Raw genomic sequence first — 25,132 nt, 5'->3', positions numbered from 1 at the left:
GGCAAAGGGAGAAGCAGGCTCCCTGTAGGGAGCCCGACAGGGGACTCCATCCCAGGACCCCGGGATCACACCCTGAGCTGAAGGCAGATGCTCAACCACTGAGCCACCCAGGCATTACAAAACTTTTGAATTTTCTTAATTGATGTCTCATGGACAGTGATACCCTCCTTTTTAAAACTACCGATGTTTCTTGCAACAAAATTATAGAAACTAGGTTAACATTGCACTTGTTCGGGGAATGTATGTGTTTGTTCATTTGTTTTGGCTTGGTTATTTAATTGAGTGCCTGTCATCTGAATCTGTTCATGAAAAGTTTGGAGCCCAAACACTGGAAACTGAAAAAGCCAATTTGCTCTTCTTGAACCTTGACAGCTAAGGCCTGGGCTTAGGACCCACACTTGACTGATTAGATGCTCATGCTTATGATTTTTTGTGCCTAGAGCCACTGATGCAAAGAACCTGAGACCATTCAGAAGTCATTCTGCCACCAGCAGTAGCTTCTAGGCATCTACATAGTGTTGGGGGTAGAGGCAACCCCAACTAAGCTGTGAGATGTCCTTGGCTGTAGTTCCAGGCTGCATAGCTTCCTTGGTTCCTATTTTCTGAATGTGGATCTATAAGCCTTCCTGTTGATTCCCTGAGCTGTTATCCTTCCAGTAAATCACTTTTCTGCTTTAGTCAGAGTCCATTGTTATCAAGCCAGACCCTTGACTGGTAGAATCCTAAGTCAAAACAGCTGTAGTTTGAGTGAGACACATGTGTGAAGATTTGCCAGCAAACTCCTCTGTATTAAGCCAGTAAAAGAGTTGGGAGTTGTTTTTTAGTGCAAGTTAATCAGTGCTCTTGTTTTAGAGGATTGTTGGTTTTTTTTTTATTGTTGAATTTTGAGAGTTCTTTATCTTCTAGATACTATATATAGTTTGCAAATATTTTCTCCCAGTGTATTTTAAGTCTGTGATAATTTTTTTACTTTGCATTTTTTAAATTGAGATAATTAACATGACATGATAGTTTCAAGTGAATAGTGATTTGATATATATTGTGAAATGATCACAGTAAATCTAGTTAGAATTTTTTTCTTGCAATGAAAACTTTTAAGATCTACTCTTAGCAGTTTTAAAATAGATATTACAATATTCACTATAGTCACCATGCTACACATTACATCCCCATAACTTATTCTATAAAAGTTTGTACCTTTTGACCTCCTTCACCCATTTCACTCACCCCTGCCTCTGGCATCTATCAATCTGTTTTGGGAGTTGTTTGATTTTTGTTTTTTGGGACTCTGTGAGTGAGACCATACAGTATTTGTCTTCCTCTGATTTATTTCATTTAGCATAATGCCCTCAAGGTCGAGTTATTTGTCACAAATGGCAAGATACCCTTTTTCATGGCTAATATTTCTCTGTGTGTGTGTATCCACTCATCTGTCAGTGGACAGGTTGTTTCCATGTCTTGCCTATTGTAAATAATGCAGTAAACAGGCAGATGCATAGATTTTTTTTCAAGTTAGTGTTTTCATTTTCTTTTGCTAAATACCCAAAAATGGAATTGCTGAATCACATTTTTTTAAGATTTTATTTATTCATGAGAGAGAGAGCGTGAGGCAGAGACACAGGCAGAGGGAGAGGCAGGCTCTGTGCAGGGAACCCAACATGGGACTGAATCCCGGGACTCTGGGATCACATTCTGGAGTGAAGGCGGCGCAAACCGCTGAGCCACCCAGGCTGTCCCTCAGAATCATATTTTTAATATTTTGAGGAACCTCCATGTTTTCCTATATTGGCTGTACCAATTTACATTCCCACCAACAGTACACAATCACTTTTCTCCACATTCTCGCTACATGATTCATTTTGAGTTAGTTTTTATATACGGAGTGAGGCTAGGTCAAAGTTCATCTTTTTACCTATAGACACCTACTTGCTGTGGCACCATTTGTTGATGAAACTATCCTTTGATTAAATTGCTTTTTCAACTTTGTTAAAAATCAGTTGGGTAGCGGTGCTTGGGTGGCTCAGTTGGTTAAGCATCCAACTCTTAATTTTATTATGTTTGTTTTTTTTCATTGGCGTTTGATTTGTCAACATACAGTATAACACCCAGAGCTCATCCCATCAAGTGCCCCCCTCAGTGCCCGTCACCCAGTCACCCCGTCCCCCCGCCCACTTCCCCTTCCACTACCCCTTGTTCGTTTCCCAGCGTTAGGAGTCACTCATGTTCTGTCATCCTCTGATATTTCCCACTCATTTTCTCTCTTTTCCCCTTTAATCCCTTGCACTATATTTTATATTCCCCGAATGACTGAAACCATATAATGTTTCTCCTTCTCTGATTGACTTAATTCACTCAACATAATACCCTCCATTTCCATCCACGTTGAAGCAAATGGTGGGTTATTTGTCATTTCTAATGGCTGAGTAATATTCCAGTGTATATATAGACCACATCTTTATTCATCTTTCGATGGACACCGAGGCTCCTTCCACAGTTTGGCTATTGTGGACATTGCTGCTATAAACATCCGGGTGCAGGTGTCCCGGTGTTTCACTGCCTCTGTATCTTTGAGGTAAATCCCCAGCAGTGCAATTGCTGGGTCATAGGGTAGATCTATTTTTAACTCTTTGAGGAAAGTCCACATAGTTGTCCAGAGTGACTATACCAGTTCACATTCCCACCAACAGTGCAAGGGGGTTCCCCTTTCTCCACATCCTCTCCAACACTTGTTGTTTCCTGCCTTGTTAATGTTCCCCATTCTCACTGGTGTCAGGTGGTATCTCATTGTGGTTTTGATTTGTATTTCCCTGATGGCAAGTGATGTGTGGAGCATTTTCTCATGTGCTTGTTGGCCATGTCTATGTTGTCTTTGGTAAAATTTCCATTCATGTCTTTTGCCCATTTCATGATTGGATTGTTTCTTTGCTGTTGAGTTTAATAAGTTCTTTATAGATCTTGGATACTAGCCCTTTATCTGATAGGTCATTTGCGAATATCTTCTCCCATTCTGCAGGTTGTCTTTTAGTTTTGTTGACTGTTTCTTTGGCTGTGCAGAAGCTTTTTATCTTGATTAAGTCCCAGTAGTTCATTTTTTGCTTTTGTTTCCCTTGCCTTCATAGCTTGCAAGAAGTTGCTGTGGCCAAGTTCAAAAAGGGTGTTGCCTGTGTTCTCCTCTAGGATTTTGATGGATTCTTATCTCACATTTAGATCTTTCATCCATTTTGAGTTTATCTTTGTGTATGGTGCAAGAGAGTGGTCTAGTTTCATTCTTTGGAATTAAGGTGATGTTGGCTTCATAGAACGAGTTTGGAAGTATTCCATCCCTTTCTATCTTTCAGAACACCTTTAGTAGAATAGGTATTGTTTCTTCTTTAAAGGTTTGATAGAATTCCCCTGGGAAGCCATCTGGCCCTGGGCTTTTGTGTCTTGAGAGGTTCTTGATGACTGCTTCAATTTCCTCCCTGGTTATTTGTTCAGGTTATTTGCCTGTTCAGATTATCTATTTCTTCCTGTTCCAGTTTTGGGTAGTTTGTGGTTTTCCAGAAATGTGTACGTTTTCTAGATTGTCTAATTTATTGGCGTATAGCTGCTCATAATACGTTTTTAAAATCGTTTGTGTTTCCTTTGTATTGGTGGTGATATCTCCTTTTCCATTCATGATTTTATTAATTAGTCTTTTTTCTTTTTAATAAGGCTGGCTAATGGTTTATGTATCTTATTTATTCTTTAAAGAACCAACTCCTGGTTTTGGTTATTAATTAATTGATATATTTGGCAGCTCCCACACTAGGGGCATAAAGATTGATGATTGTTAGGTGGTCTTGTTGGATAGACCCTTTAAGTATGATATAGTGTCCCTCTTCGTCTCTTACTACAGTCTTTGGGATAAACTTTATCTTCTATGAGGATGGCTACCCCAGCTTTCTTTTGAGGACCATTTGAATGGTAAATGGTTCTCCACCCTTTCATTTTCAGGCTGGAGGTGTCCTTAGGTCTAAAATGAGTCTCTTGTAGACAGCAAATAGATAGGTCTAGCTTTAGTCTGAAAACCTGCGTCTTTTGATGGGATCATTAAGCCCATTCACATTCAGAGTTAGTATTGAAAGATATGAATTTAGTGTCATTGCAGTACCTATTCAGTTCCTGTGGATTATTTTTTGGGGCTTCCTCTTTCTTTTACAGACTACCCCTTAATATTTCTTGCAGAGCTGGTTTGGTGGTCACATATTCTTTCAGTTTTTGCCTATCAGAAGCTCTTTATCTCTCCTTCTATTCTGAATGAGAGCCTTGCTGGAAAGAGTATTCTTGGCTGCATGTTTTTCTCCTTTAGGACCCTGAATATATCCTGCCAGTCCTTTCTGGCCTGCCAGGTCTCTGTGGAGAGGTCTGCTGTTAAACTAATATTTCTCCCCATGTAAGTTGGGATCTCTTGTCTCTTGCTGCTTTAAGGATTTTTCTCTTTATCTTTGGAATTTGCAAGTTTCAGTATTAAATGTCGAGGTGTTAAGCGGTTTTTATTGATTTTAGGGGGGGATCTCTCTATCTCCTGGATCTGAATGCCTGTTTCCCTCCCCAAGTTAGGGAAGTTCTCAGCTATGATTTGTTCAAATATGCCTTCTGGTCCTCTGTCCCTCTCGGCGCCCTCTGGAACCCCAATTAAATGTAGATTTTTTTTCCTTCTGAGGCTGTCATTTATTTCCCTTAACCTTTCCTCATGGTCTTTTTTTTTTTTTTAAAGATTTATTTATTTATTTATGATAGAGAAAGAGAGAGAGAGAGGCAGAGACACAGGAGGAGGGAGAAGCAGGCTCCATGCCAGAAGCCCGACGTGGGACTCGATCCCGGGACTCCAGGATCGCGCCCTGGGCCAAAGGCAGGCCAAAGGCTAAACCGCTGAGCCACCCAGGGATCCCCTCCCCATGGTCTTTGAATTGTTTTTCTCTTTTTTCCTCAGCTTCCTTCCTTGCCATCAACTTGTCTTCTATGTCACTCGCTCTTTCTTCTACCTCATTAACCCTTGTCATTAGGACCTCCAGTTTGGATTGCATCTCATTTAATTGATTTTTAATTTTGGCTTGATTAGATTTAAATTCTGCAGCCATGAAGTCTCTTGAATCCTTTATGATTTTTTTTTTCAGAGCCACCAGTAGCTTTATAATTGTGCTTCTGAATTGGCTTTCTGGCATCAAATTGTAATCCAAAATCTGTAACTGTGTGGGAGAGAGGACTGTTTCTGATTATTTCTTTTGTGGTGAGTTCTTCCTTCTAGTTATTTTGCTCAGTGCAGAATGGCTTTATTAATGGGTCAACCCTGACCTAAGTATATTTCACCCTAGATGATTCTGAAGAGAGGTCAGAGGCCAGAAATTGAGATCCAAGATCAGAACGAAATAAAACAAAAGGACCACTAAAGTGAAAAATTTTAAAACAAAGAGTAAAAAATAAAAGGCCAAGAATCCCAAAGAAGAAGTAGAAAAAGACAGAAGAGGGGGAAAAAAAAGAAAAAAGGGGGCCTGGGACAATGGTGGTGGTGACACAGTTGTAATGGAGGAAGAATGTAGTCTACCTGCATACTCTTAATTTTGGCTCAGGTCACAGTCCCAGGGTCCTGGTATCAAGCCTCACATTGGGCTCTGCCGGGCATGGAGCCTACCTAAGATTTCTTCTCCCCTCCCCCCCCACATTCACTGTCTAAGAAAAAAAAATCAGTTGGGCATATTTGTATGAGTTTATTTGGTTTCTGTTCTGATTTGTTAATGTGTCTATCCCACCTCCACTACTACATATACAGTCTTGATTACTATAGGGAGAAAGATGAATATGTATGTCATGTAAATGGATAGAGTGATTCTTCCTTCTTTTCAAAATTATTTTAGCTATTGTAGTTCTTTTGTCTTTACATATACATTTTAAAGTTCTCTGAGAGAGAGCTCAAGTGAGAGTGCACAGGGTTGGAGGGGCAGAGGGAGAGCGAATCATAAGACTCCATTCTGAGTACAGAGCTTGATACAGGGCCTGATTCCACAACCCTGAGACACAACCTGAGCCAAAAACCAAGAATCAGATGCTCAATTGACTGTGCCACCCAGGTGCCCCATTATATTTTATAATAATCCCAACTTATTTACCAAAAAATTCTTACTGGGATTTGGATAGTATCTGCATTAAACCTTCAATTTGAGAGGGATTGACATCTTTACTGTGTTGAGTCTTCTTAATCTGTGAGCATAGAATGTCTCTTCATATATTTATACTTTTGATGTTTTTTTAAATCAATATTTCATAGTTTTCAACATACAAGTCCTGTGCATGTTTTGTTAGATTTACACTGAAGTGTTTCAAGTTTTGTTTTGAGCAATTGTGAGTGGTAGTGTACTTTTACAGTTTGGAGGTTATGTTTCCATTGCCAGTATACAGAAATAGATTAATTTGTTTATCTGGGATCCTGCAAGTTTACTGAGATCATTTATTAGTTCTGGGAGGGTTTTTAAAATACATTTGGGAGGTTTTCTACTAAATAATCCTTTGTCATCTGCAAATAGGAAGTTTTGTTTTCTCCTTCCTGATCTATATACCCGTCATTTCATTTCTTACCTTATTGCATTGGCTAGAACTTCCAACACTGTGTTGGATCAAAGTGGTGAGAATGGACATCCTTACCTTGTTCCTAATTTTGGAAGGAAGACATTCAGTAATTTGGGTTTTATGGTGTTGGGGCTGGCTGCTACTTTAGCAGTAGTGGTAGTCTTAAAGCCTCCCAGCAAATAACTGCAGCCACAATAGTGTGATAGTCACTTGCTTTAGGTAATGAGTGTGTTTTGTGAGAAAAAGCCAAAACTGAATACAAGTTACCTCACTTACAGTTTCTACTACCTGGATCAGATTGTTGCCAGAATCCTGTTGGCCTTTTTTAGATACTTGGAAGCTGTTGGCAGCAGGCATTTTGTTCACTTTCCTTTAGATGCTGAGGTAATTTTTAAAAAAGTAATCTGGAATCTCCTATCCTAACATGCGAACCATAGAGGGAAAACTTTGTCTCTATAAAAACATTTTAAAATATATTCTGGATGTTTCATTAATTTTTCCTGAATGCCCATTGGTTAAATAGATGCCAACCGTGCAGGCAAATACACTTTATTTCCACAGTATGGAGTATGATGGAATAAATCTAGACCAAAAGCTGCCTGAATTTTAGACTTGTGCTTGGTCAGCTTTATGTTATGATGGCCGCCTTGGGGGAGAGACATTGGCTTTCAGTTACGCTGTGTAGCAAATACATTATTAATAGGAGAATCGGTGTGTAAAGAGCTTTCATTTCACCTCTACCTCTGTCCATGTGTCCTAGTTGCTAATGGGAGAAACTTTATTTCTTCCTATACCTTGTTCTGGGCATCTTGAGGGACCTGTGTACCATGAAAGATGACCTAGGTTTATACTGTGGGTTGCCCACTTTTGTGCCTTAGTAAAAAATGATTAAATGTCCTTAGTAGAAATGATTGTGTTCTGTGCTCAGAACATTTCTAGTGGAGTCTTATACCTCATTTTCTAATTTAAAAATGAAAGTATTGTGTTGACTTTGTTCTTACAACACAACTAATTTATTTTTATTGGTTTAAAACAAAAGATACAGAGATGCATATGCATAATAATCCTTTTGGTTAGCAATGAGTTAACATTTTGATGTATACCCCTTCTAAGCAGTTTAAACATAGGTTTATATTGTTTATTTTGTTTTTTAACGTTTTTATTTCACCATGAACATCTTTTCGTTATATAATTGTGTGCAGTGTTTATAACAGTTGGGTAATATTTCATTTTAAACCAATCCTTTTTGGGCATTTGGTCCTTTCCAATTTTTCACTATTACATATGGTCATGCAGTATAGATTCTTGTGGTTAAATATTTGTGTACATCCTTATGATTTTCTTTGGATAAATTCCCAGAAGTGGAATTGTTAAGTTTTCCAGAAAACTGCAAGGATATGGTAAATTTTTTCATCATGAAGTGTGTTAAAAACAATGTAATCTCTTATTTTCAATTATGAGTTTGAGAGGTTTGCTTAAAAATGTTTTAATTTTGGCTTAAATTGATTATAGTCTTATGCAACATATGGATGTAGGCCAATTTTGTCTGGAGAGATTCCTTTTCCATGCCTCTGAGTTGACATGGCATCATAACTCCAGAATTTTTGCTTTAAGCGTTTTGCATGTTCTTCATTCTGTCTTATTTATGTCAAGCATGTAGTGCTCAAGATTGCAACTTTAAGTTCTCACTTTTTTGGGGAATTTTTTTTCAGATCATAAAACAGAAAATCGAAAACATGAAAGTAGACAGGACTAAACTGAAAAAGACACCTACTGAGGCTGTAAGTATCCAGAAGTATGGTCTATTTTTTTCATTTTGGAAAAAGTCCTGACAGTTCAACTGTACTAATCTTCCAAATACGTTATCACTTATATATACAAAGTGCAATAAAACAGCAGATTGTCTTGAAACAGATTTACTTTTGAGCTTCCCTTCATTAAAAAGGTGATTAAGTTAGTCACTAGTAGAAAGTGAGCACTAAACTGTTGGGTAGCTTTATGTACCTGAAGTAGCTGCTGTTCTGTGCATTGGAAGGCAGTGTGATATAATGGAAGATATAATGGAAAGAGCAGATGTGAATTCAAATTCTGTCTATTTGGGAGGGGGGTACTCTTTGTCAATTTTATTTTCTAGAAAATTAAAGTGGTAACTTTCTTAACTAGATTTCTTTTGAGGCCAGTGTTGTAGCTTTTTTATTATTATGGATTCTTAATTGTACAATTCAGCTTAATCGGTATTAACCTGTATATTGGGTGACCATGTCAGTTGATCTATGTCAGCAGTAGAAATCCCAGCTTTAGTCCAATATTCAGTCAGCTGGCTTAAACTGTATTTCGCTGTTAAGAAAGTATTGCATTGTTATGACACTTGTGTAGATCCTATTCTGTAGTTTGAGGAGCACAAGCTTTGGAATTAAACATGAGTTTGAGTCTTACTAGATTTTTGCAGGTGTCAAACAGAGTTGATAATTCTTCCTTCCTTGATGTGAAGCATATGCTTAGTAAAGTATCTGGCACATAATAAATTAGTTCATTTTCTAAATACAGGCCACTTGGTTTTTTAAAAACTGACTGCCTGGCAAGTATCACCATGGATATCACTATTAACATTTTGCTATATTTCTTCTAGTCTTTTAAAGATTATTGGAAAAAAAAATAAATAAAGATTATTGCATGGACATTCTCCTGCCCTTTTTTATTAAGCATTATACTAATGAATGTGAGAAATTCTGTCTTCCCATACTGTCCCTCATCAGCATTACAGATTATTTTTAAAATTTTTGTTAGTGAGGGGAAAATATTTCATGGTTCTAATTTGCATGCTTTAATTACTTATATTTTCAAATTTATTGGCCTTGTATTGGTTGTCTGCTCATGCTGTTCATTTTGTATTTGATGTTGGAATATCAGGTTGTTTCTTATTGAGTGCCATACATATTGAGTATGTTCACTTTCATAACTGTTGCAGATACTTTCCCTTTGATTTTGATTTTGATGTGTTTTTGCATCTTAAATTTTTGACAGTTATATGCTCAAATTATTTTGGAAGCCAAAGAGCAAAAAGAAAACTTGCCTTCAAAACTACACAAGTTAAAACAGTGGCATCAGTGTAAGAAAATAATTTACGAAAGGATCCTAGTGTACATGTGCATAAGAACTTCACATACGATAATTATAGGAATTACTGATTGGTAGAGAAGGACAATACTAGTCAAGAAACCATGTCAGGACAATTGTTTGACTTTTTAGGGGTGGGGACTATTGAAAGAAATTCTAGATAGAGTGAAAGTCAAATATTTTTAAAAGAAAAATTATAGGGATCCCTGGGTGGCACAGCGGTTTAGTGCCTGCCTTTGGCCCAGGTTGCGATCCTGGAGACCCGGGATCAAGTCCCACATCGGGCTCCCGGTGCATGGAGCCTGCTTCTCCCTCTGCCTATGTCTCTGCCTCTCTCTCTCACTGTGTGCCTATCATAAATTAAAAAAAAAAAGAAAAATTATAAGTGAAGTACAGGTGAATGTTTAGCTGGGTGTTAGATGGGGATGGCCCTTCCAAGCATTAAAGCAAAGGAAAAATAACATTTTCTTTTTTCTAGTTTATTATAAGACTACAGTATATAATACATGCCATAAAAATATGTTGAGTGTTTATATTATCATTGATACTATTAGTAGTTAAGGTTTTACGGAGTCAAAAGTTTTAGTTGAGTTTTCTATCGCAGGGGTAGTCAGCACTCCTGACCCCCATGTTCTTCAGCAGTGAACTGTAGTTAATATCTTAGGTAGCTACATCAGGAGGGATGAATGTCCCAATGACAAAATGGACATAGGTCATTTCGGAAAAGAACAAATTCAGTAAACTTCCAGAATAATTTAACCCTGTAGATAATCAGAGAAATGCAAATAAAATCAGAGAAATGCAAATAAAAAATATTTTTCTTTTACCTACTAGATTATTACAGGTTTGTTCTTGGGGTCACACCTGTATACAGATTCCTGGTTCACAACACTTGATAGCTCTTAGCAAATTACTTAGGATAAACTCCTGGAATTGGAATTTTTAGATCATTGCCTATACATTTTTTCTTAAAGATTTTATTTACTTGAGAGAGCTAGAGTGAGAGAGAGAGAGAGAGAGAGAGCACAGAGGGAGAGGGAAAAGCAGACTCCTTGCTGAGCAGAGAGTCCGATGTGGGGCTTGGTTCTAGGACCCCAAGATCATGACCTGAGCTGACGGCAGACACTTAACCACTTAACATCCAAGTGCCCCTGCTTGAAGATGCCTAATTTTCTTGAGCAGCATATCCCATTTTTCTCTACTGTGATTAATACTAGGTATTATTTTTAAGGACATTAAAAATATTTTTTTTTTACTTTCGACCCCCTTTACCCTTTTTTCCCACCTGTGTACCACTGGCAACCACCAGTCTATTCTCTGTATATATGAGCTTGGGTTTGTTAAATTTTTTTGTGTGTGTTTTGAATTCTGTGTATAAGTGAGATTATATGGTATTTGTCTTTCTCTAACCTATTTCACTTAGCATAATGCCCTCAAGGTCCACCTATGTTGTCACAAATGGCAAAATTTCATTTTTTAAAAAAGATTTATTTATTCATGAGAGAGACAGACACAGGCAGAGGGAGAAGAAGGCTCCTTGCAGGGAGCCTGATGGACTCGATCCTGGATCCAAGCAAGGATCACACCCTGAGCTGAAGGCAGGTGCTGAACTGTTGAGCCACCCAGGCGTCCCTGGTACAAGAAATTAAATGCAATAATACTCATTATAATTGCTAGATAAATAGGTGGTGTTAGCTCATTTTGCAGAAGGGGTACTAAGATTAAAGAAGTAGCTTACCAACTATCTAATTCTAAAGCCCATACATACTCTTTGTAGTAGTATCCTGTCTCTCGATATTTAAGCCCCTGTTATGTGAAATAAGTGCTTTAGTATGTGGCAAACATTTGAGCCTCACATCACCTAGGTTATTAGGTCTTTTTCCCTGGTAAGAAAACTGTGGCTGAAAAATTGGACTAGCTCATGATCAGCTTATTAAACATCAAGCTAGGCACTTGGCGGGATGAGCACTGGGTGTTATGCTAAATGTTGGCAAATTGAACTCCAATAAAAAAAAATAAACATCAAGCTAAGAACTGAACCCAGTTTTGTTTGGTTGCAAATCTAGGCCCATTTCCAGGATACCATACTGCTTTACAGAGAAAAAAGCAAGTGTAATCTTTTCTAGCTGCCATCCATTAATAGGAGACTTCTCTGTCCCAGTCTCTAGCTGCCCTCCTCCTCCACTTTCAGAAACTTTACTATAAATTCTTAATCCACACCTTACTACCTGAAAAACAAGCCCTTTTCATCAGTAAAAGAGAGCAGGAATGTATGACAATGGAATCCCCTAGAATGAAGTCCCAGTGTGTTACAAAGTTCAGAAGCTTTTGGCCCTCCTACAGTTAGAGGGTTTAATGTTGCAGAAAAATATAGCCAGTGCTAAACTTCACCTTTAACTGTGAAACCACTATGACTTTTCAGCGTTCCTCTGATTGAACATTTTTTATCAGGCATTCTAGTTAACTTTCAGAATGTGGTACAGATTCTTTCATTTTTGTTTTCATTGATGTCTAGTTTCCTTTATTCCTATTGTCTTTACCCTTCCAAGTAGATTGTCTACATGTTCATGTCTGTCCAAGTTAAAAATGCACAGATGGATTGTTTTATTTTTTTAAGATTTTATTTATTTATTCATGAGAATACACAGGAGAGAGAGAGGGGGGCAGAGACACAGGCAGAGGGAGAAGCAGGCTCCATGCAGGGAGCCTGACATGGGACGCGATCCTAGGTCTCCAGGATCACAACCTGGGCTGAAGGTGGCATTAAACCTCTAAGCCACCGGGGCTGCCCTGGATTGTTTTATTATAAGATTTTCATTTAATCTCAAGTGTTTGGCAAATTTCCCATTTTTAAAGTAGCATATTCTATCAAAAGTTAAATTGTGGTGTTGGCTTAAAGATTCCTTTTCCCATTCTTGGTTTTTGTGTGTATCCCTCATACTCTAAAACACTTTATGAATACCCATTTTTCTCAGCCTGCAGACTGCAGAGCCTTAATAGACAAACTCAAAGTTTGTAATGATGAACAACTCCTCCTGGAACTGCAACAGATCAAAACATGGAACATTGGGAAGGTAAGTGAACCCATGCTCCCAAAAAATGGGGGGGCTCCTGGGACTAGTACATCATTTTGTATTCTCTGATATGGAAAGAGAAACCACAATGAGGTATTATAATTCATCAATTACTTAATAAGTATCTATGTCTAGTGCAGCTCTAGGCCAGTAGATTTTAGTTTGTGAATACCAAGGAAATTTTGAAAGAAAATGTGAAAGGAAAATTTTGCTACCTGAGGATGAGGAATGTTTCCATAGGTGATAAAGAATTGCAACCACAGAATTCCTTTATGTTAACTGACAACATGAGTTTGAGATAGTTAAAAGAATCTTTAACTCTAAAAATGAATACTTCTGAAAAAAATAGGTCCTGGCAGGGAGAGTCATTGTGTTTATAGACCTCAGAATGTAGACAGAATTCTCCCTCTGAAGACCTGGTTAAGGTGTCGGCTGATGTTAGCACATATATATTTTGATGGATGTAATAATGAACTCAGGTTTCTATACCTCAGAGTATATTTCTCATATGGGTTTCTGTACTGGTGGAGGATTAAAGAGAAGCAAAGGTGGGAAGTGAACTTGTCTGGGTGTCATGCTCAGCAGTCCATTGTAGCAAAGCACCTGCATAATACTTCTACTTATTCTTCTATGTTCCTCTTTCTCTTCCCTTCTCCAGTGTGAGTTATACCACTGGGTGGATCTCTTGGACCGCTTTGATGGAATCCTGGCAGATGCTGGACAAACAGTGGAGAATATGTCATGGATGCTTGTATGTGATAGGCCGGAAAGAGAACAACTGAAAATGCTTCTCTTGGCTGTGTTGAACTTCACAGCCTTGCTCATTGAGTATAGCTTTTCCCGACATCTGTACAGTTCCATAGAGGTAGGAGAAGCTCAAGCCTATGTGATCTCTTTTCAGGTAGAATTGTTCATGTCTAGAGATAAAGAAATTGCTATTTCTTACTGATAATTCTTTCCTTTTCATTATGGAGATCTGGAGTTTTCAGTGTCAAAGATCATACTTCTTGGATATAGATACCCTTCATAGGTTGCTGGGAAGGTTCTTTACTGTCACCTTCACTCCGTCTTTCCAGATTCAAGAAATTAATGAGAATGTAATACATGTATTGAAGTATTCTTGGGAATTTGCAGGAACCGATCTTTGTTCCAGGTTATTAGAACAACCCCAAATCACTTAAAAAATTAGAAGTAGTTGATTTCCTTGACACATTACTCATTGCCTAAGTGCCCTGTTGTTAGTGTTAATTCTCCTAAGTCTTTGGTAAAGAAACAAGATTAGTATTGAAAGGAAATGGCTTGGGAAAAGAAGTGGAATAACAACTAAAGTATAGCACCCAGAGTGTTTTATGTGAGGAATAAGCAGTCTGTTAAAGATAAAATAGATTAGTTGCAAAAGAAGTCCGTAGCCTTTAGGATTATCAGCAACCAGAAATACCTAGGTTTATTGCCAGCTAAATGACATAATGATTTTAACATTGACCAAATGCTCCAATATATTGATGAACTTTGATTTTATTTGAAGATCTAAGCAGTCACTCTTGGGTTACTGTTACATATACTATACTGTAAGAGTCATAAATGCCACCAGCTGTTGTTGATGTCTTTAGCTTCTATATGAAGGACTCTGCATTTTAATTAGTTCCAATTTTATATTTGTCTGAAAGGATATAGAAGAAGCATAAAATTACTCTTTTTTCACAATGCTTTAATCTTGTTGGAGACTTAATGTTCTTGAGTTCCACTATGTATTAAAATACCACATTTGTCTCTAGTAATCTGCTTTTTCCTGTGGGGACACCTGTGCAATTTTGAGCTGCTGCTCACTTTCTTTTTTTCTTTCTTTCTTTTTTTTTTTTTTTTTTTTTTTGACTTTCTGGCTTGCTCCCAGATTATAAAGTTCTTGAGGACAAGGTTGCATGTTGTAGGCGCCCAAATACTTACAGATTTTTTTAGTGTTAAACTTCTTGATAGCTTTGTATGTATGAATAAATCTATTACTACATAGGCATTTTAAGTTTTCAAGGCCTAGTGTGCCTGATACCATGAACTTGCACTTTTTTGTTCCCTGTAGCATTTGACAACTTTATTGGCTTCCTCTGATATGCAAGTGGTGCTGGCAGTCCTTAATCTTCTGTATGTATTTAGCAAAAGATCAAACTATATCACACGCCTTGGATCTGACAAGAGAACCCCACTGCTAACCCGGCTGCAACACTTGGCAGAGGTGAGTCATTGGTAAAGAGTGGGAAGGCACAAAAATTGGACCAGTTCCTTTTCACAGGTGTTTTTGCATTGTCAAAATGGATAGTAATCCCTAAGTTTACTGGCCTAATTGAATAGAATTCTGGGGACCCCCTTAATGAAGTTCCCCCAAAACCTAAGAAGTATTTTCAATTGTTAAGCAATTTTGAGGGATTTCATGAATCTCTACTCAAAAAGCAGAATCTCTCTTTTTTCAAAAATGGCAACAGCTTTTCTAGAAAGTAAGTTTAGAATCAGCATCTATTTAGGAAGAAAGTATGATGCAATCTGGATTTGAGTCTTGTCTCTGCTTATAAGCTCTGACACTAGTTTTCTCATCTGGGAATTTAGTATATCTACCTTAAGAGTAGTTTCAGAATAAAATAAAATGTAAGGTATTTAGTGATGTCTGTGCTCAGTAATTGGTTTGTGATGGTAGTAATTATAATTGAAGGCAAAAAAAATCCTCTCATATAATAAAGTTCAACTCAACCAAACTATTGCATATTGTTCCCACAGACAAATTGGTCATACATACTTAGGGTTTGAGAGAGATGGAAAGCTTTGTTAGAAAGCTTTCTTAGAAGAAAATTGATAAGAGGGGAACTGAGTGGGGAAAAATTAGAGGGGGAGACAAACCATGAGAGACTCCTATCTCTGGGAAACCAACAAAGGGTTGCAGAAGGGGAGGTGGATGGGAAGATGGGGTAGCTGAGTGACAGGCACTGAGGAGGGTACTTGATTGGATGAGCACTGGGTGTGTTATACTATATGTTGACAAATTGAATTTAAATTTTAAAAATGTAAAAAATAAAATTGATAAAGCTGACTCTTTAAAAGCCAATTAGTGATTGCCTCACACTATAACTCAAATATCAGGCTATTTTTAAATACACAATTCCTTAAAAATCATTTTTTAAAAACATTATTTTAGGGAAAGAGAACTGGGAGTGGGTGGGAGATGAGGAAGGGCAGAGGGGGAAGGAGAGGGAGAGAGTCTCAAGCAGACCATGCTGAATGTGGAGCCCAACATAGGGCTTGATCTCACAACCCTGAGATCACAACCTGAGCCAAAACCAAGAGTTGGACACTTCTCCTTAGAAATCATTTTTTGAAGGCAGCCCTGGGTGGCTCAGCGGTTTAGCGCCACCTTTGGCCCTAAATCACAGGGTGTGATCCTGGAGACCTGGGATCAAGTCCCACATCAGGCTCCCTGCATGGAGCCTGCTTCTCCCTCTGCCTGTGTCTCTCATGAATAAATATCTTTTAAAAAAAGAAGTCCTTTTTGAATGATACTAAATGTAACATGTATTGTGAAAATTCTAGGGCATACAGAAAAGTATAAAGAGAATATTAATCACCTTTAATTCAGCCAGATGGAGCTTACTTCAAAAGTTGATCATATTTTCTTGTATTTGCAGATAACATATATACAGATGTTGTGTAACCTATCTTAACATAAAATTTTTAAAAGTTTTATTTATTCATGAGACACAGAGAGAGAGGCAGAGAACATAGAGGGAGAAGCAGGTCCCCCACAGGAAGCCCGATGCAGGACTCGATCCCTTGACCGGGGATCACATCCTGAGCTGAAGGCAGATGCTCAACCGCTGAGCCACTCAGACATCCCTCTTAACATATATTTCTCATGTTATCAAAAAAATGTAAGACCATTCAATATTGGCTCCCCAAGTAACAGAGGAAAAAGAAGCCAAATTTCAGTAGATGCTTCAAAAGAATTTGATAAAATTTTAGGACATAAATTAAAACTAATATAAACTCTTAGAAAGCTAGGGAAAAAAACCTTTAAATTTATAAATCATCTACCGGAAATCATGGAAAACTGAACCATCTCGATTGAATTCAAAAGTTACTCAAAAATGCTATTATATTTGCCACTTAAATTTATTGTAGAGGTCCTAACAAATACAAGAGAAAAGAAAGACATGAAGGATGCATATTAAGAGAAAACATGGAGCACCTGCGTGGCTTAGTCAGTTTTTTGTCTGCCTTGGGCTCAGGGCTTGATTCCAGCATCCTGCGATCGAGCCCCACATTGTGCATGTCCCCTTCCCTCTGCCCCTCCCCCTGCTCATGCATTCTCTGCCTCTCAAATAAATGAAGTCTTAAAAAACCTTGTTACTATTTGAAAGTGATGGGATTGAGGCTTTTGGTTTTCTGGGGAGACAGTATAAAATTATTAGAACCGATAAAAGTATAATGAGGTAGCCAAGTAGTAAACAATCACTATATAGGAACAAATATCTCCTCCGTACATTAGTAATAACCAATTAGATGATTAGAAAAAGATTCCATTCATAGTTTCAACAAGTATAGTTAAAATAAACCATAATGGGTAAAACCATACATTTAAGAGAAGATAATGTAGAAGGTTATATTGTGATCTATTGGTAGGGAAGGAACTCTTTAAAACCCCAAAGCATAAATCTTACTGTAAAAATTCGAATTTTATAATAGAAAATTAAGACTTTCCCATTCAATGAAAACCGTAACTCACTGTGATATTGGCATTTATATTGGAATGTAAATACATACTCCATACTGCTTCCTTGGACAAGAAAAACATCCATTGAGATAAACCATGTACTTACTGATCCTTTTGACTAACATTCTAGTGCAGTCTTTGTCATGGACCAATCACATTCAAACAATTGGTGGAATATCAGTTGGTCTTTGGATAACACTAAGCAGCTCTGCCAAAGATAAAACTTAGTAGAGTAATGATAGATCAATAACTGTTTAGTCATGTTTTAAAACTGTCAAGGGGGGGCACCTGGGTTGTGCAGTCATTTGAGTGACTCTTGGGCTTCAAGTCAGGTTGTGATCTCATGGTCATGGGATCGAACCCCACATTGGGCTCTGCACTCAGCGTGTAGTCTGCTTGAGACTCCCCTCCCTCTGTCCCATCTCTCCCCAAAATAAATAAATAAATAAATCTTTTTAAAAAGCCGTCAAGGGATTGTGTCATTGTAGTATATTTAAGGAACTCCTCCAAATTAACAAGAATAAACAAAGGCTATGGATAGATAATTCACAGACCAGGGAATTCAGCATATTTAATTGATGTTCAAATTCAGTAGGTTTTTTTTAAAGATTTTATTTATTTATTCATGAGAGAAGCAGGAAGCCCGATGTGGGACTTGATCCTGAGACTCCTGGATCACACCCTAAGCCAAAGGCAAACACTCAACCACTGAGCCACTCCAGCGTCCCTCAAATTCATTAGTAATTAGAGAAATAATAGCTTATTTCTTAAACTATCAGATTAATATTAGAAAACTGTGTAATGGTGTTGGGCATGTGAGGCTATAGGAAACCTTGGCTGGTACTCCTGAGTATATATCCCAAAGATGATACATTATTCCATAAGGTAACATCTGGGAGAACAATGCATCATTGTGGCAGTTAGTAGACTAGATAAGTAAAATGTGGTGCATGGGTATTATGGAATATGTAGGAGTTAGAAGCAGTGAACCAAATAATACACATAGGAACCTCAGTAACTTTTTAAAATAATGCTGGGGGGTGGCTAAACATGTTTATTGGTTAGTACTATTTCTGAAACTTAAAAATGTGCTCATCTCCTTTTGAAAGAAAATTAAAGGATAGATCTCAGAAGTGATAAGTGTTGCCTTAAGCAAGGAGAAAGCAATGTGAATGGACAATAATCAGATGATTTACATAAATAAGTAAAAGAAAATAAAGCTAAGGGATCCCTGGATGGCTTGGCGGTTTAGCACCTGCCTTTGGCTCAGGGAGTGATCCTGGGGTCCCGGGATTGAGTCCTGCGTCGGGCTCCCTGCATGGAGCCTGCTTCTCCCTCTGTCTGTGTCTCTGCCTCTCTGTCTCTGTCTCTGTCTCTGTCTATCATGAATAAATAAATTTTTAAAAATCTTTAAAAAAATAAAGCTAACCAGCAGTATTTAAAATCTGTTAGAACAAAACTAAACCTTTTTTTACAGATTTAAAAGATGATAATTTGTTAGAGACAGATGATACCATTTTTTTGCATGGGAAGACTCAATATAGTAGAAGCCCTTTTAAAGATTTATTTATTTTTAGAGAGGAAAGTGTGAGTGGGGGTAGGGGTGGAGGGAGAATGAAAGAGAATCTCAGGTGGACTCCAGACTGAGTGTGGAGCCTGGTGTGGGGCTCAGTCTTTACCATGACCCCTTAGATCATGACCTGAGCCAGAATCGAGTCAGATGCTTAACTGAGCGACTTAGGTCCCCCAGTATATACCACTTTTTAAAAACTAAAACACAAATGTCAGTTCCTTTTCCTATTTTTCTAATGTAAAGCCACAGACTTGACTTTGAGTCAGAAATAGTTTGTTCTCTTATTTATGTAAATTATAACTGTCCTCTGATTTCTTTAAAGTAGAGCAGCAATGGTGTAAAGACTTTAGTTTGTAAAGGAACCTGAATAATTTACCCCTGGATCTCTTTTCCCTAATTTGACACTATTTATTTTAGCATTTTGCCTTTTAGCCTTTGCCAAATATTCAGATTAGTTTTTATAAAAATAGTTCCTTTTTCAGTTTAAATCATTGTTCTTTATATTAGTATTTTAACTTATATACAGCTGACATAGGTGAGTTTAGAGACACACCTGGCTTGGTACACATAGAACTAACTGGCAGGAGCAAGAGTGACTGCAGCAAGGCTGCATTATTCAATATGTTTTAAGTTTGTTAATTGGCATAGGAACAGACAAATATGTCTGCAGAATAAAATAGTAAGCCTTATAAGGAAAAGTGGGACAATTGACTGAGGCGAAAATGTTTTTAGATCATTTCTTACATTATTCACATACATCCTACAAATGTATTTAGAGGTAGGTAGATATGGGCAACTCTTTAACATCTTCCATGAGGAAGGATTTCCTAAATCAAGAAATCTATAAGCCTTTAAAAAAATTGACAGATTTTATGTGAAAATGTTAAAACTTCTGGATAAGATAGTTATTTATAAATAAAGACAGATGACTTCTTAAATTGGGAAAAAATAGTTGCATGATATACAACAAAGGAGTGATGTAAATAGCTTCTGCAAGTCATTAAAAATGTAAGTAACTGAGTAGAAAAACGTGCAAAAGTACATGGACAGATAATTCATAGAATATGAATATTTTTAATTGGTCAGGAAAACATGAAAAAATTGCACTAGGAATTATGGGGAAATGTGCATTATATGAGATCTTTTTTTTACCATTAGATTAGCAATAATATCTATTATTGGCTAGGTTGTGGGGAAACTGGTACTTAAGGTACTGTTGGCATAAAAATGTCCTTTTGTAGGGTCACTTGGCCTGGGTGGCGCAGTGGTTTAGCGCCTGCCTTTGGCCCAGGGCGCGATCCTGGAGATCCGGGATCGAATCCCACGTCAGGCTCCCGGTGCATGGAGCCTGCTTCTCCCTCTGCCTGTGTCTCTGCCTCTCTCTCTCTCTCTCTCTCTCTCTCTCTGTACGACTATCATATAAATAAATAAATAAATAAATAAATAAATAAATAAATAAATAAATAAATAAATAAATAAATAAATAAATAAATAAATAAATAAATAAAGTATATACATTTTATTTCATCCAGTAGTTCTATTTTAAGGAAATTATGTTAGAAACATTCAAATGTGCACAAAAGTTATGCTTAAGTATTCTCACTGCACCATTGTTTGAGAAAAAATTTTGGGTTTTTTTTGTTTTTTGAGAAAAAATTTTGAAGCATATTTAACAAGTTACAAGCATATATATGACTCTAAAAGAGTTGCTCAATGAAAGGATCTCTTAGCAAGAAAAGTTAGTTGAAGATCCCCATCCACGGTTTTTTTTTTAAAGTCCCAAAGTAAAACTATATTAATAAAGTGTCGAAAGTTGCAGATTTTAATAGTATGCTTAGAAAAGGAATTGAATTGGGGGAAAAGATGATGGATTCCACTTTTTATATTCTCTACTTTGTATGTTTCATAGTTATAATGTATTACATATTTTATAATTAAATGTAAGAATTTGTAATGGCTTTGTAGAGGTATTTTTAATGCCTGTAACATTCCATTGTTTGCTATAGTTTAGTTGTTACCTGATACAATGCCTACTATATGTAATCCTCTTAAATACTCTGAGGGTAGGAATTCTTACCTTCATTTTATAGATAAAGAGTATGAAGTTAAGCAAGGTAAAGTGATTTGCTTATAGTCTCCATAGTTAAGCAGTGATTTGGGATTTGAAACTAGATCTTATTTGCTTATATGTGCCATACCCTTTCCAAGGGATGTGCCATATTGAATGGTTTTCAGATTTCAGAACAAGCTTTACATTTAGAGATGGAAGAAGAGTACTCTACTTAATCTGGTATTTTGTGTAGAGCTGTAACAGCATGTATCAATTAATTTAAGCTAATACTTCATATATTATTAAGTTAAATGTTCTGACCATTTAGAAAGAAAAAGTTAAGATGCATACTATACTTTTACATGGCACACACATATACAAAGTGCAGAATTTTTTTGCTGCTGTTTTTGGGTAGTTCAAGATCATCATGTTCTTTTCTTCTCACCAGGAAGGATTGCTTAAATGATTACTATTACAGTAGTCTCCCATTGTCTTGTCCTTATCCTCAGGGGATACATTCCAAGATTCCCAGTGGATGCCTAAAACTGTATAGTACTGAAACCCATATATACTACATTTTTTCCTGTACATACCTGTAATAAAGTTTAGTTTGTAAATTAGTCACAGTAAGAGATTAACAATAGTAACTAAAAATAAAATAGAAAAGTTATAAAAATGTACTGTAGCAAGAGTTATATGATTATGGTTTCTCTGAAAATAACTTATTGTACTGCATTCACTCTTATGTTGATATGAGATGATAAAATGCCCATGTGATGAAGTGAGGTGAATGACTAGGCATTATGATGTAGTCATCGTGATATATCCTTAGTTGAGCATCTGACAATATGTCAGGAAGATCATCTTTTTCAAACTGCTGTTGACTGTGGGTAACTGAAATCCTAGAAAGTGAAACTGCAGGTAAGGTGGGACTGCTGTATTTTCTGTTGTGTTCTGGACTCCGTTTACCTTTGACAGATGTGCTTCCTTTTTCCTCTGAATTGGGCTGACATAAAGACTGTAGATGGAAGGTTGATTTTTAAGTCCCAGACAATTCCGAATCTTGATGGGTGCAATAGACTGCAACTTTTGTTACTACGTTATGTGCTTGATGCTTTGTTATTGCAAATAAGAGCATCTTACAGGTTTTTGAGGGATTAGACATAATATGCTAGATGTTTAGTAATAGTAACTACTGTTACTCAAACTCCCTATTAAAAATTTTAAAACTTAATTATTCTCAAAAACGTAAAATTCTCTAAAAATGTAACTTGTTGACCTTGGTTGCTTTCTTCTACATCTTCTTTTGAAATATAACAGTTCTTATAACAGTAGTCTTCAGTAGACATTTTGGTTCATGTTTCTTCATTTTTTTAGACTGCTTCCTGAATCTGAATTCTCTTTGTTTATGTATACCCTGTGAAACAACTAGATGTATGCACTTGCATATGATTAAGAACGTGGGTTTAGAAGGACCTAGTTCTGTCAACAGATACAATTAATCTGTTTATATATCTATAAGTTGGGGATTATAATATCTGCCTCATAGATAAACGAGGTCATAAATAAAACTCCTACGTTTAATGTTGATCATGTTGGAAGCACATAATAAGTGGAAGCTATCGTTGAAGACGGTTGTCAGCACATAAACTACAGGATAGTCTCTTTGATATTTACTTTCTTTTAAAACCATATATATACATTATTTTGCATAAATATATATATATTGCCACACGGTTTTTTTTGGTGTAGTATTTTTTCTCTTGGGTCATCTTACAACCTAAAATGTATCCTTGTGTATATATTTTTATCTTCATATTGACATGTTTAGGATATTTTTGTCATTGAATTACAAAGACAGGACATTTTTGTAACTCAATTTTCTTATTTAATGGTTTGTTAAAAATTGGCTAAATCACTTCTATATCATTCTTTTAATGGCTACATAATATTCCATAGTTTGGGTGTTCCATAATTTATTCAGTTATTTCCCTATTAATGCATACTTTTTTTTCCTTTTATGAACAGTGTTTGCTACATTAAGCAATATATGTCCTTACTTACTGATACTTTTGATTCTGTGAAAGAGTCCCAGCAATTTCCATGTTACTTTAATTGGCCCTTACCTGATGAGTAGTGAATTTGAGCATCTTTTCGGGTTTGGCTATTAGGATTTGCTCTTGTGAATTGCCTGTTTTTCTCTTAAGCTGAAATCGTTTTTAGAAAAAAATGTTAAACATCATGTTTTGGTCTTTATGAAAAATGACTTTGTATGTAGTATCGTTTTCTCATGATGGTTTTTTAGTGATTTCATTAACCCAGTGATGTGGGCCAGTTGTAAGTATGAACAGTGGGTTAATGAACTGCAAATGTAGTTTGCAGTTCTCCAGGAAGGCTTATTGAATTGTTAAAAGCCAGTTGGGTTTTTTGTTGTTTTAAATTTTTTTAAAAATTTAATTTAGTTAATATATAATGTATTATTAGTTTCAGGGGTAGAATTTAGTGATTCATCGGTTGCATAGAATACCCAGTACTCATCACAAGTGCATTCCTTAATGCCCATCACCCAATTGGCCCATCCTCCCCCCACCTCCCCTCCAGCAACCCTCAGTTTGTTTTCTGTAGTTAGGAGTCACTTCTGGTTTGCCTCCCTCTCTGTTTTTATTTTTCCTTCCCTTCCCCTTTGTTCATCTGTTTTATTTCTTGAATTCCATAAGTGAGATCTTATGTTTTTTTCTCTGACTTATTTCACTTAGCATAATACTCTAGTTCCATCCACATTGTTGCAAATGGCAAGATTTTCTTTTTTGATGGCTGAGTAATATTCCATTGTATATATGTACCACTGTTCTTTATCCATTCATCTGTCAATGGACATCTGGGTTTTTTCCATATTTTGGTTATTGTGGATATTGCTGCTATAAACATTGAGGTGCATGTACCCCCCTTTGAACCACTGTGTTTGTATCCTTTGGATAAATACCTAGTAGTGCAATTGCTGGGTCTTAGGGTAGCTCTATTTTTTAACTTCTTGAGGAAACTCCATACTGTTTGCCAGAGTGGCTGCACTCTGGAAAATTTGCATTCCACCAACAGTGTAAGAGGGTTCCCCTTTCTCTGCATCCTCACCAACATTTGTTGTTTTCTGAGTTGTTCATTTGAGTCATTCTGATGTGAGGTGATAGCTCATTGTGATTTTGATTTGTATTTCCCTGATTCCAAGTGATGTGGAGCATTTATTTGTGTGTCTGTTAGCCATTTGTATGTCTTCTTTGGAGAAATGTCTGTTCATGTCTCCTGTCCATTTCTTGACTGGATTTTTTGGTTATTGGGTTTGATAAGTCCTTTTTTTTTAAGATTTTATTTATGAGAGAGAGCATAAGGAGAGGGAGGAGGGATAGATGGAGAAGGAGAAGCAGGCTCTCCACTAAGGGAGCCCGGTGCAGGGCTCGATTCCAGGACCCTGGGAAGTTCTTTATATAGATTTTGGATACTAGCCCTTTATCTAATATGTCATTTGTGAATATCTTCTCCTGTCCTTTAGGTTGCCTTTTAGTTTTGTTGACTGTTTCCTTTGCTGTGCAAAAGCTTTTTATCCTGATGAAATCCCAGTAGTTCATTTTTGCTTTTATTTCCCTTGCCTTTGGAGATGTGTCTAACAAGAATTTGCTGCAGCTGAAGTCAGGTTGCTGCCTGTGTTCTCCTCTAGGATTTTGATGGATTCCTGTCTCAGAGTAAGATCTTTCATCCATTTTAAGCCAGTTGGTTTTGTTGAAGTTCTAGTATACTGGTTCTCAAACTTGAACGTGTATCAGAGTAATTTTATTAAAGCATAGATTGGTCTCTCTCCTTTGTTCACATCCCATTATCTCCTTCCCCCTCCAGTTTCTGATTCAGTAGGCCTAGGATAGGGTCTGATAATGCGCATTGTTAACAAATTTCTAGGTGATACTAAGGCTACTGGTCCAGGGAACACACTTTGA

At 36.9% G+C, this 25,132-nt stretch overlaps 1 protein-coding gene across 25 annotated transcripts in view; it reads left to right on the top strand.

Annotated features, from left to right (window-relative positions):
* The window catches only part of HUWE1 (HECT, UBA and WWE domain containing E3 ubiquitin protein ligase 1), a 168,606-nt gene that overhangs the window by 29,550 nt on the left and 113,924 nt on the right, over nt 1–25,132 (top strand). For all 25 annotated transcript variants that reach the window (XM_072743430.1, XM_072743424.1, XM_025988650.2 and 22 more), the window contains 4 exons: nt 8,298–8,366; nt 12,678–12,776; nt 13,435–13,641; nt 14,851–15,003. In XM_072743430.1, coding sequence (XP_072599531.1) covers nt 8,322–8,366; nt 12,678–12,776; nt 13,435–13,641; nt 14,851–15,003 — 504 coding nt within the window. In that variant the 5' untranslated portion in view covers nt 8,298–8,321. The remainder of the gene's footprint in view (nt 1–8,297; nt 8,367–12,677; nt 12,777–13,434; nt 13,642–14,850; nt 15,004–25,132) is intronic.

This window comes from Vulpes vulpes, chromosome X (assembly GCF_048418805.1).
Source record: "Vulpes vulpes isolate BD-2025 chromosome X, VulVul3, whole genome shotgun sequence".
Lineage (NCBI taxonomy): Eukaryota > Metazoa > Chordata > Mammalia > Carnivora > Canidae > Vulpes > Vulpes vulpes.
This window is presented reverse-complemented; position numbering and strand designations above follow the sequence as displayed.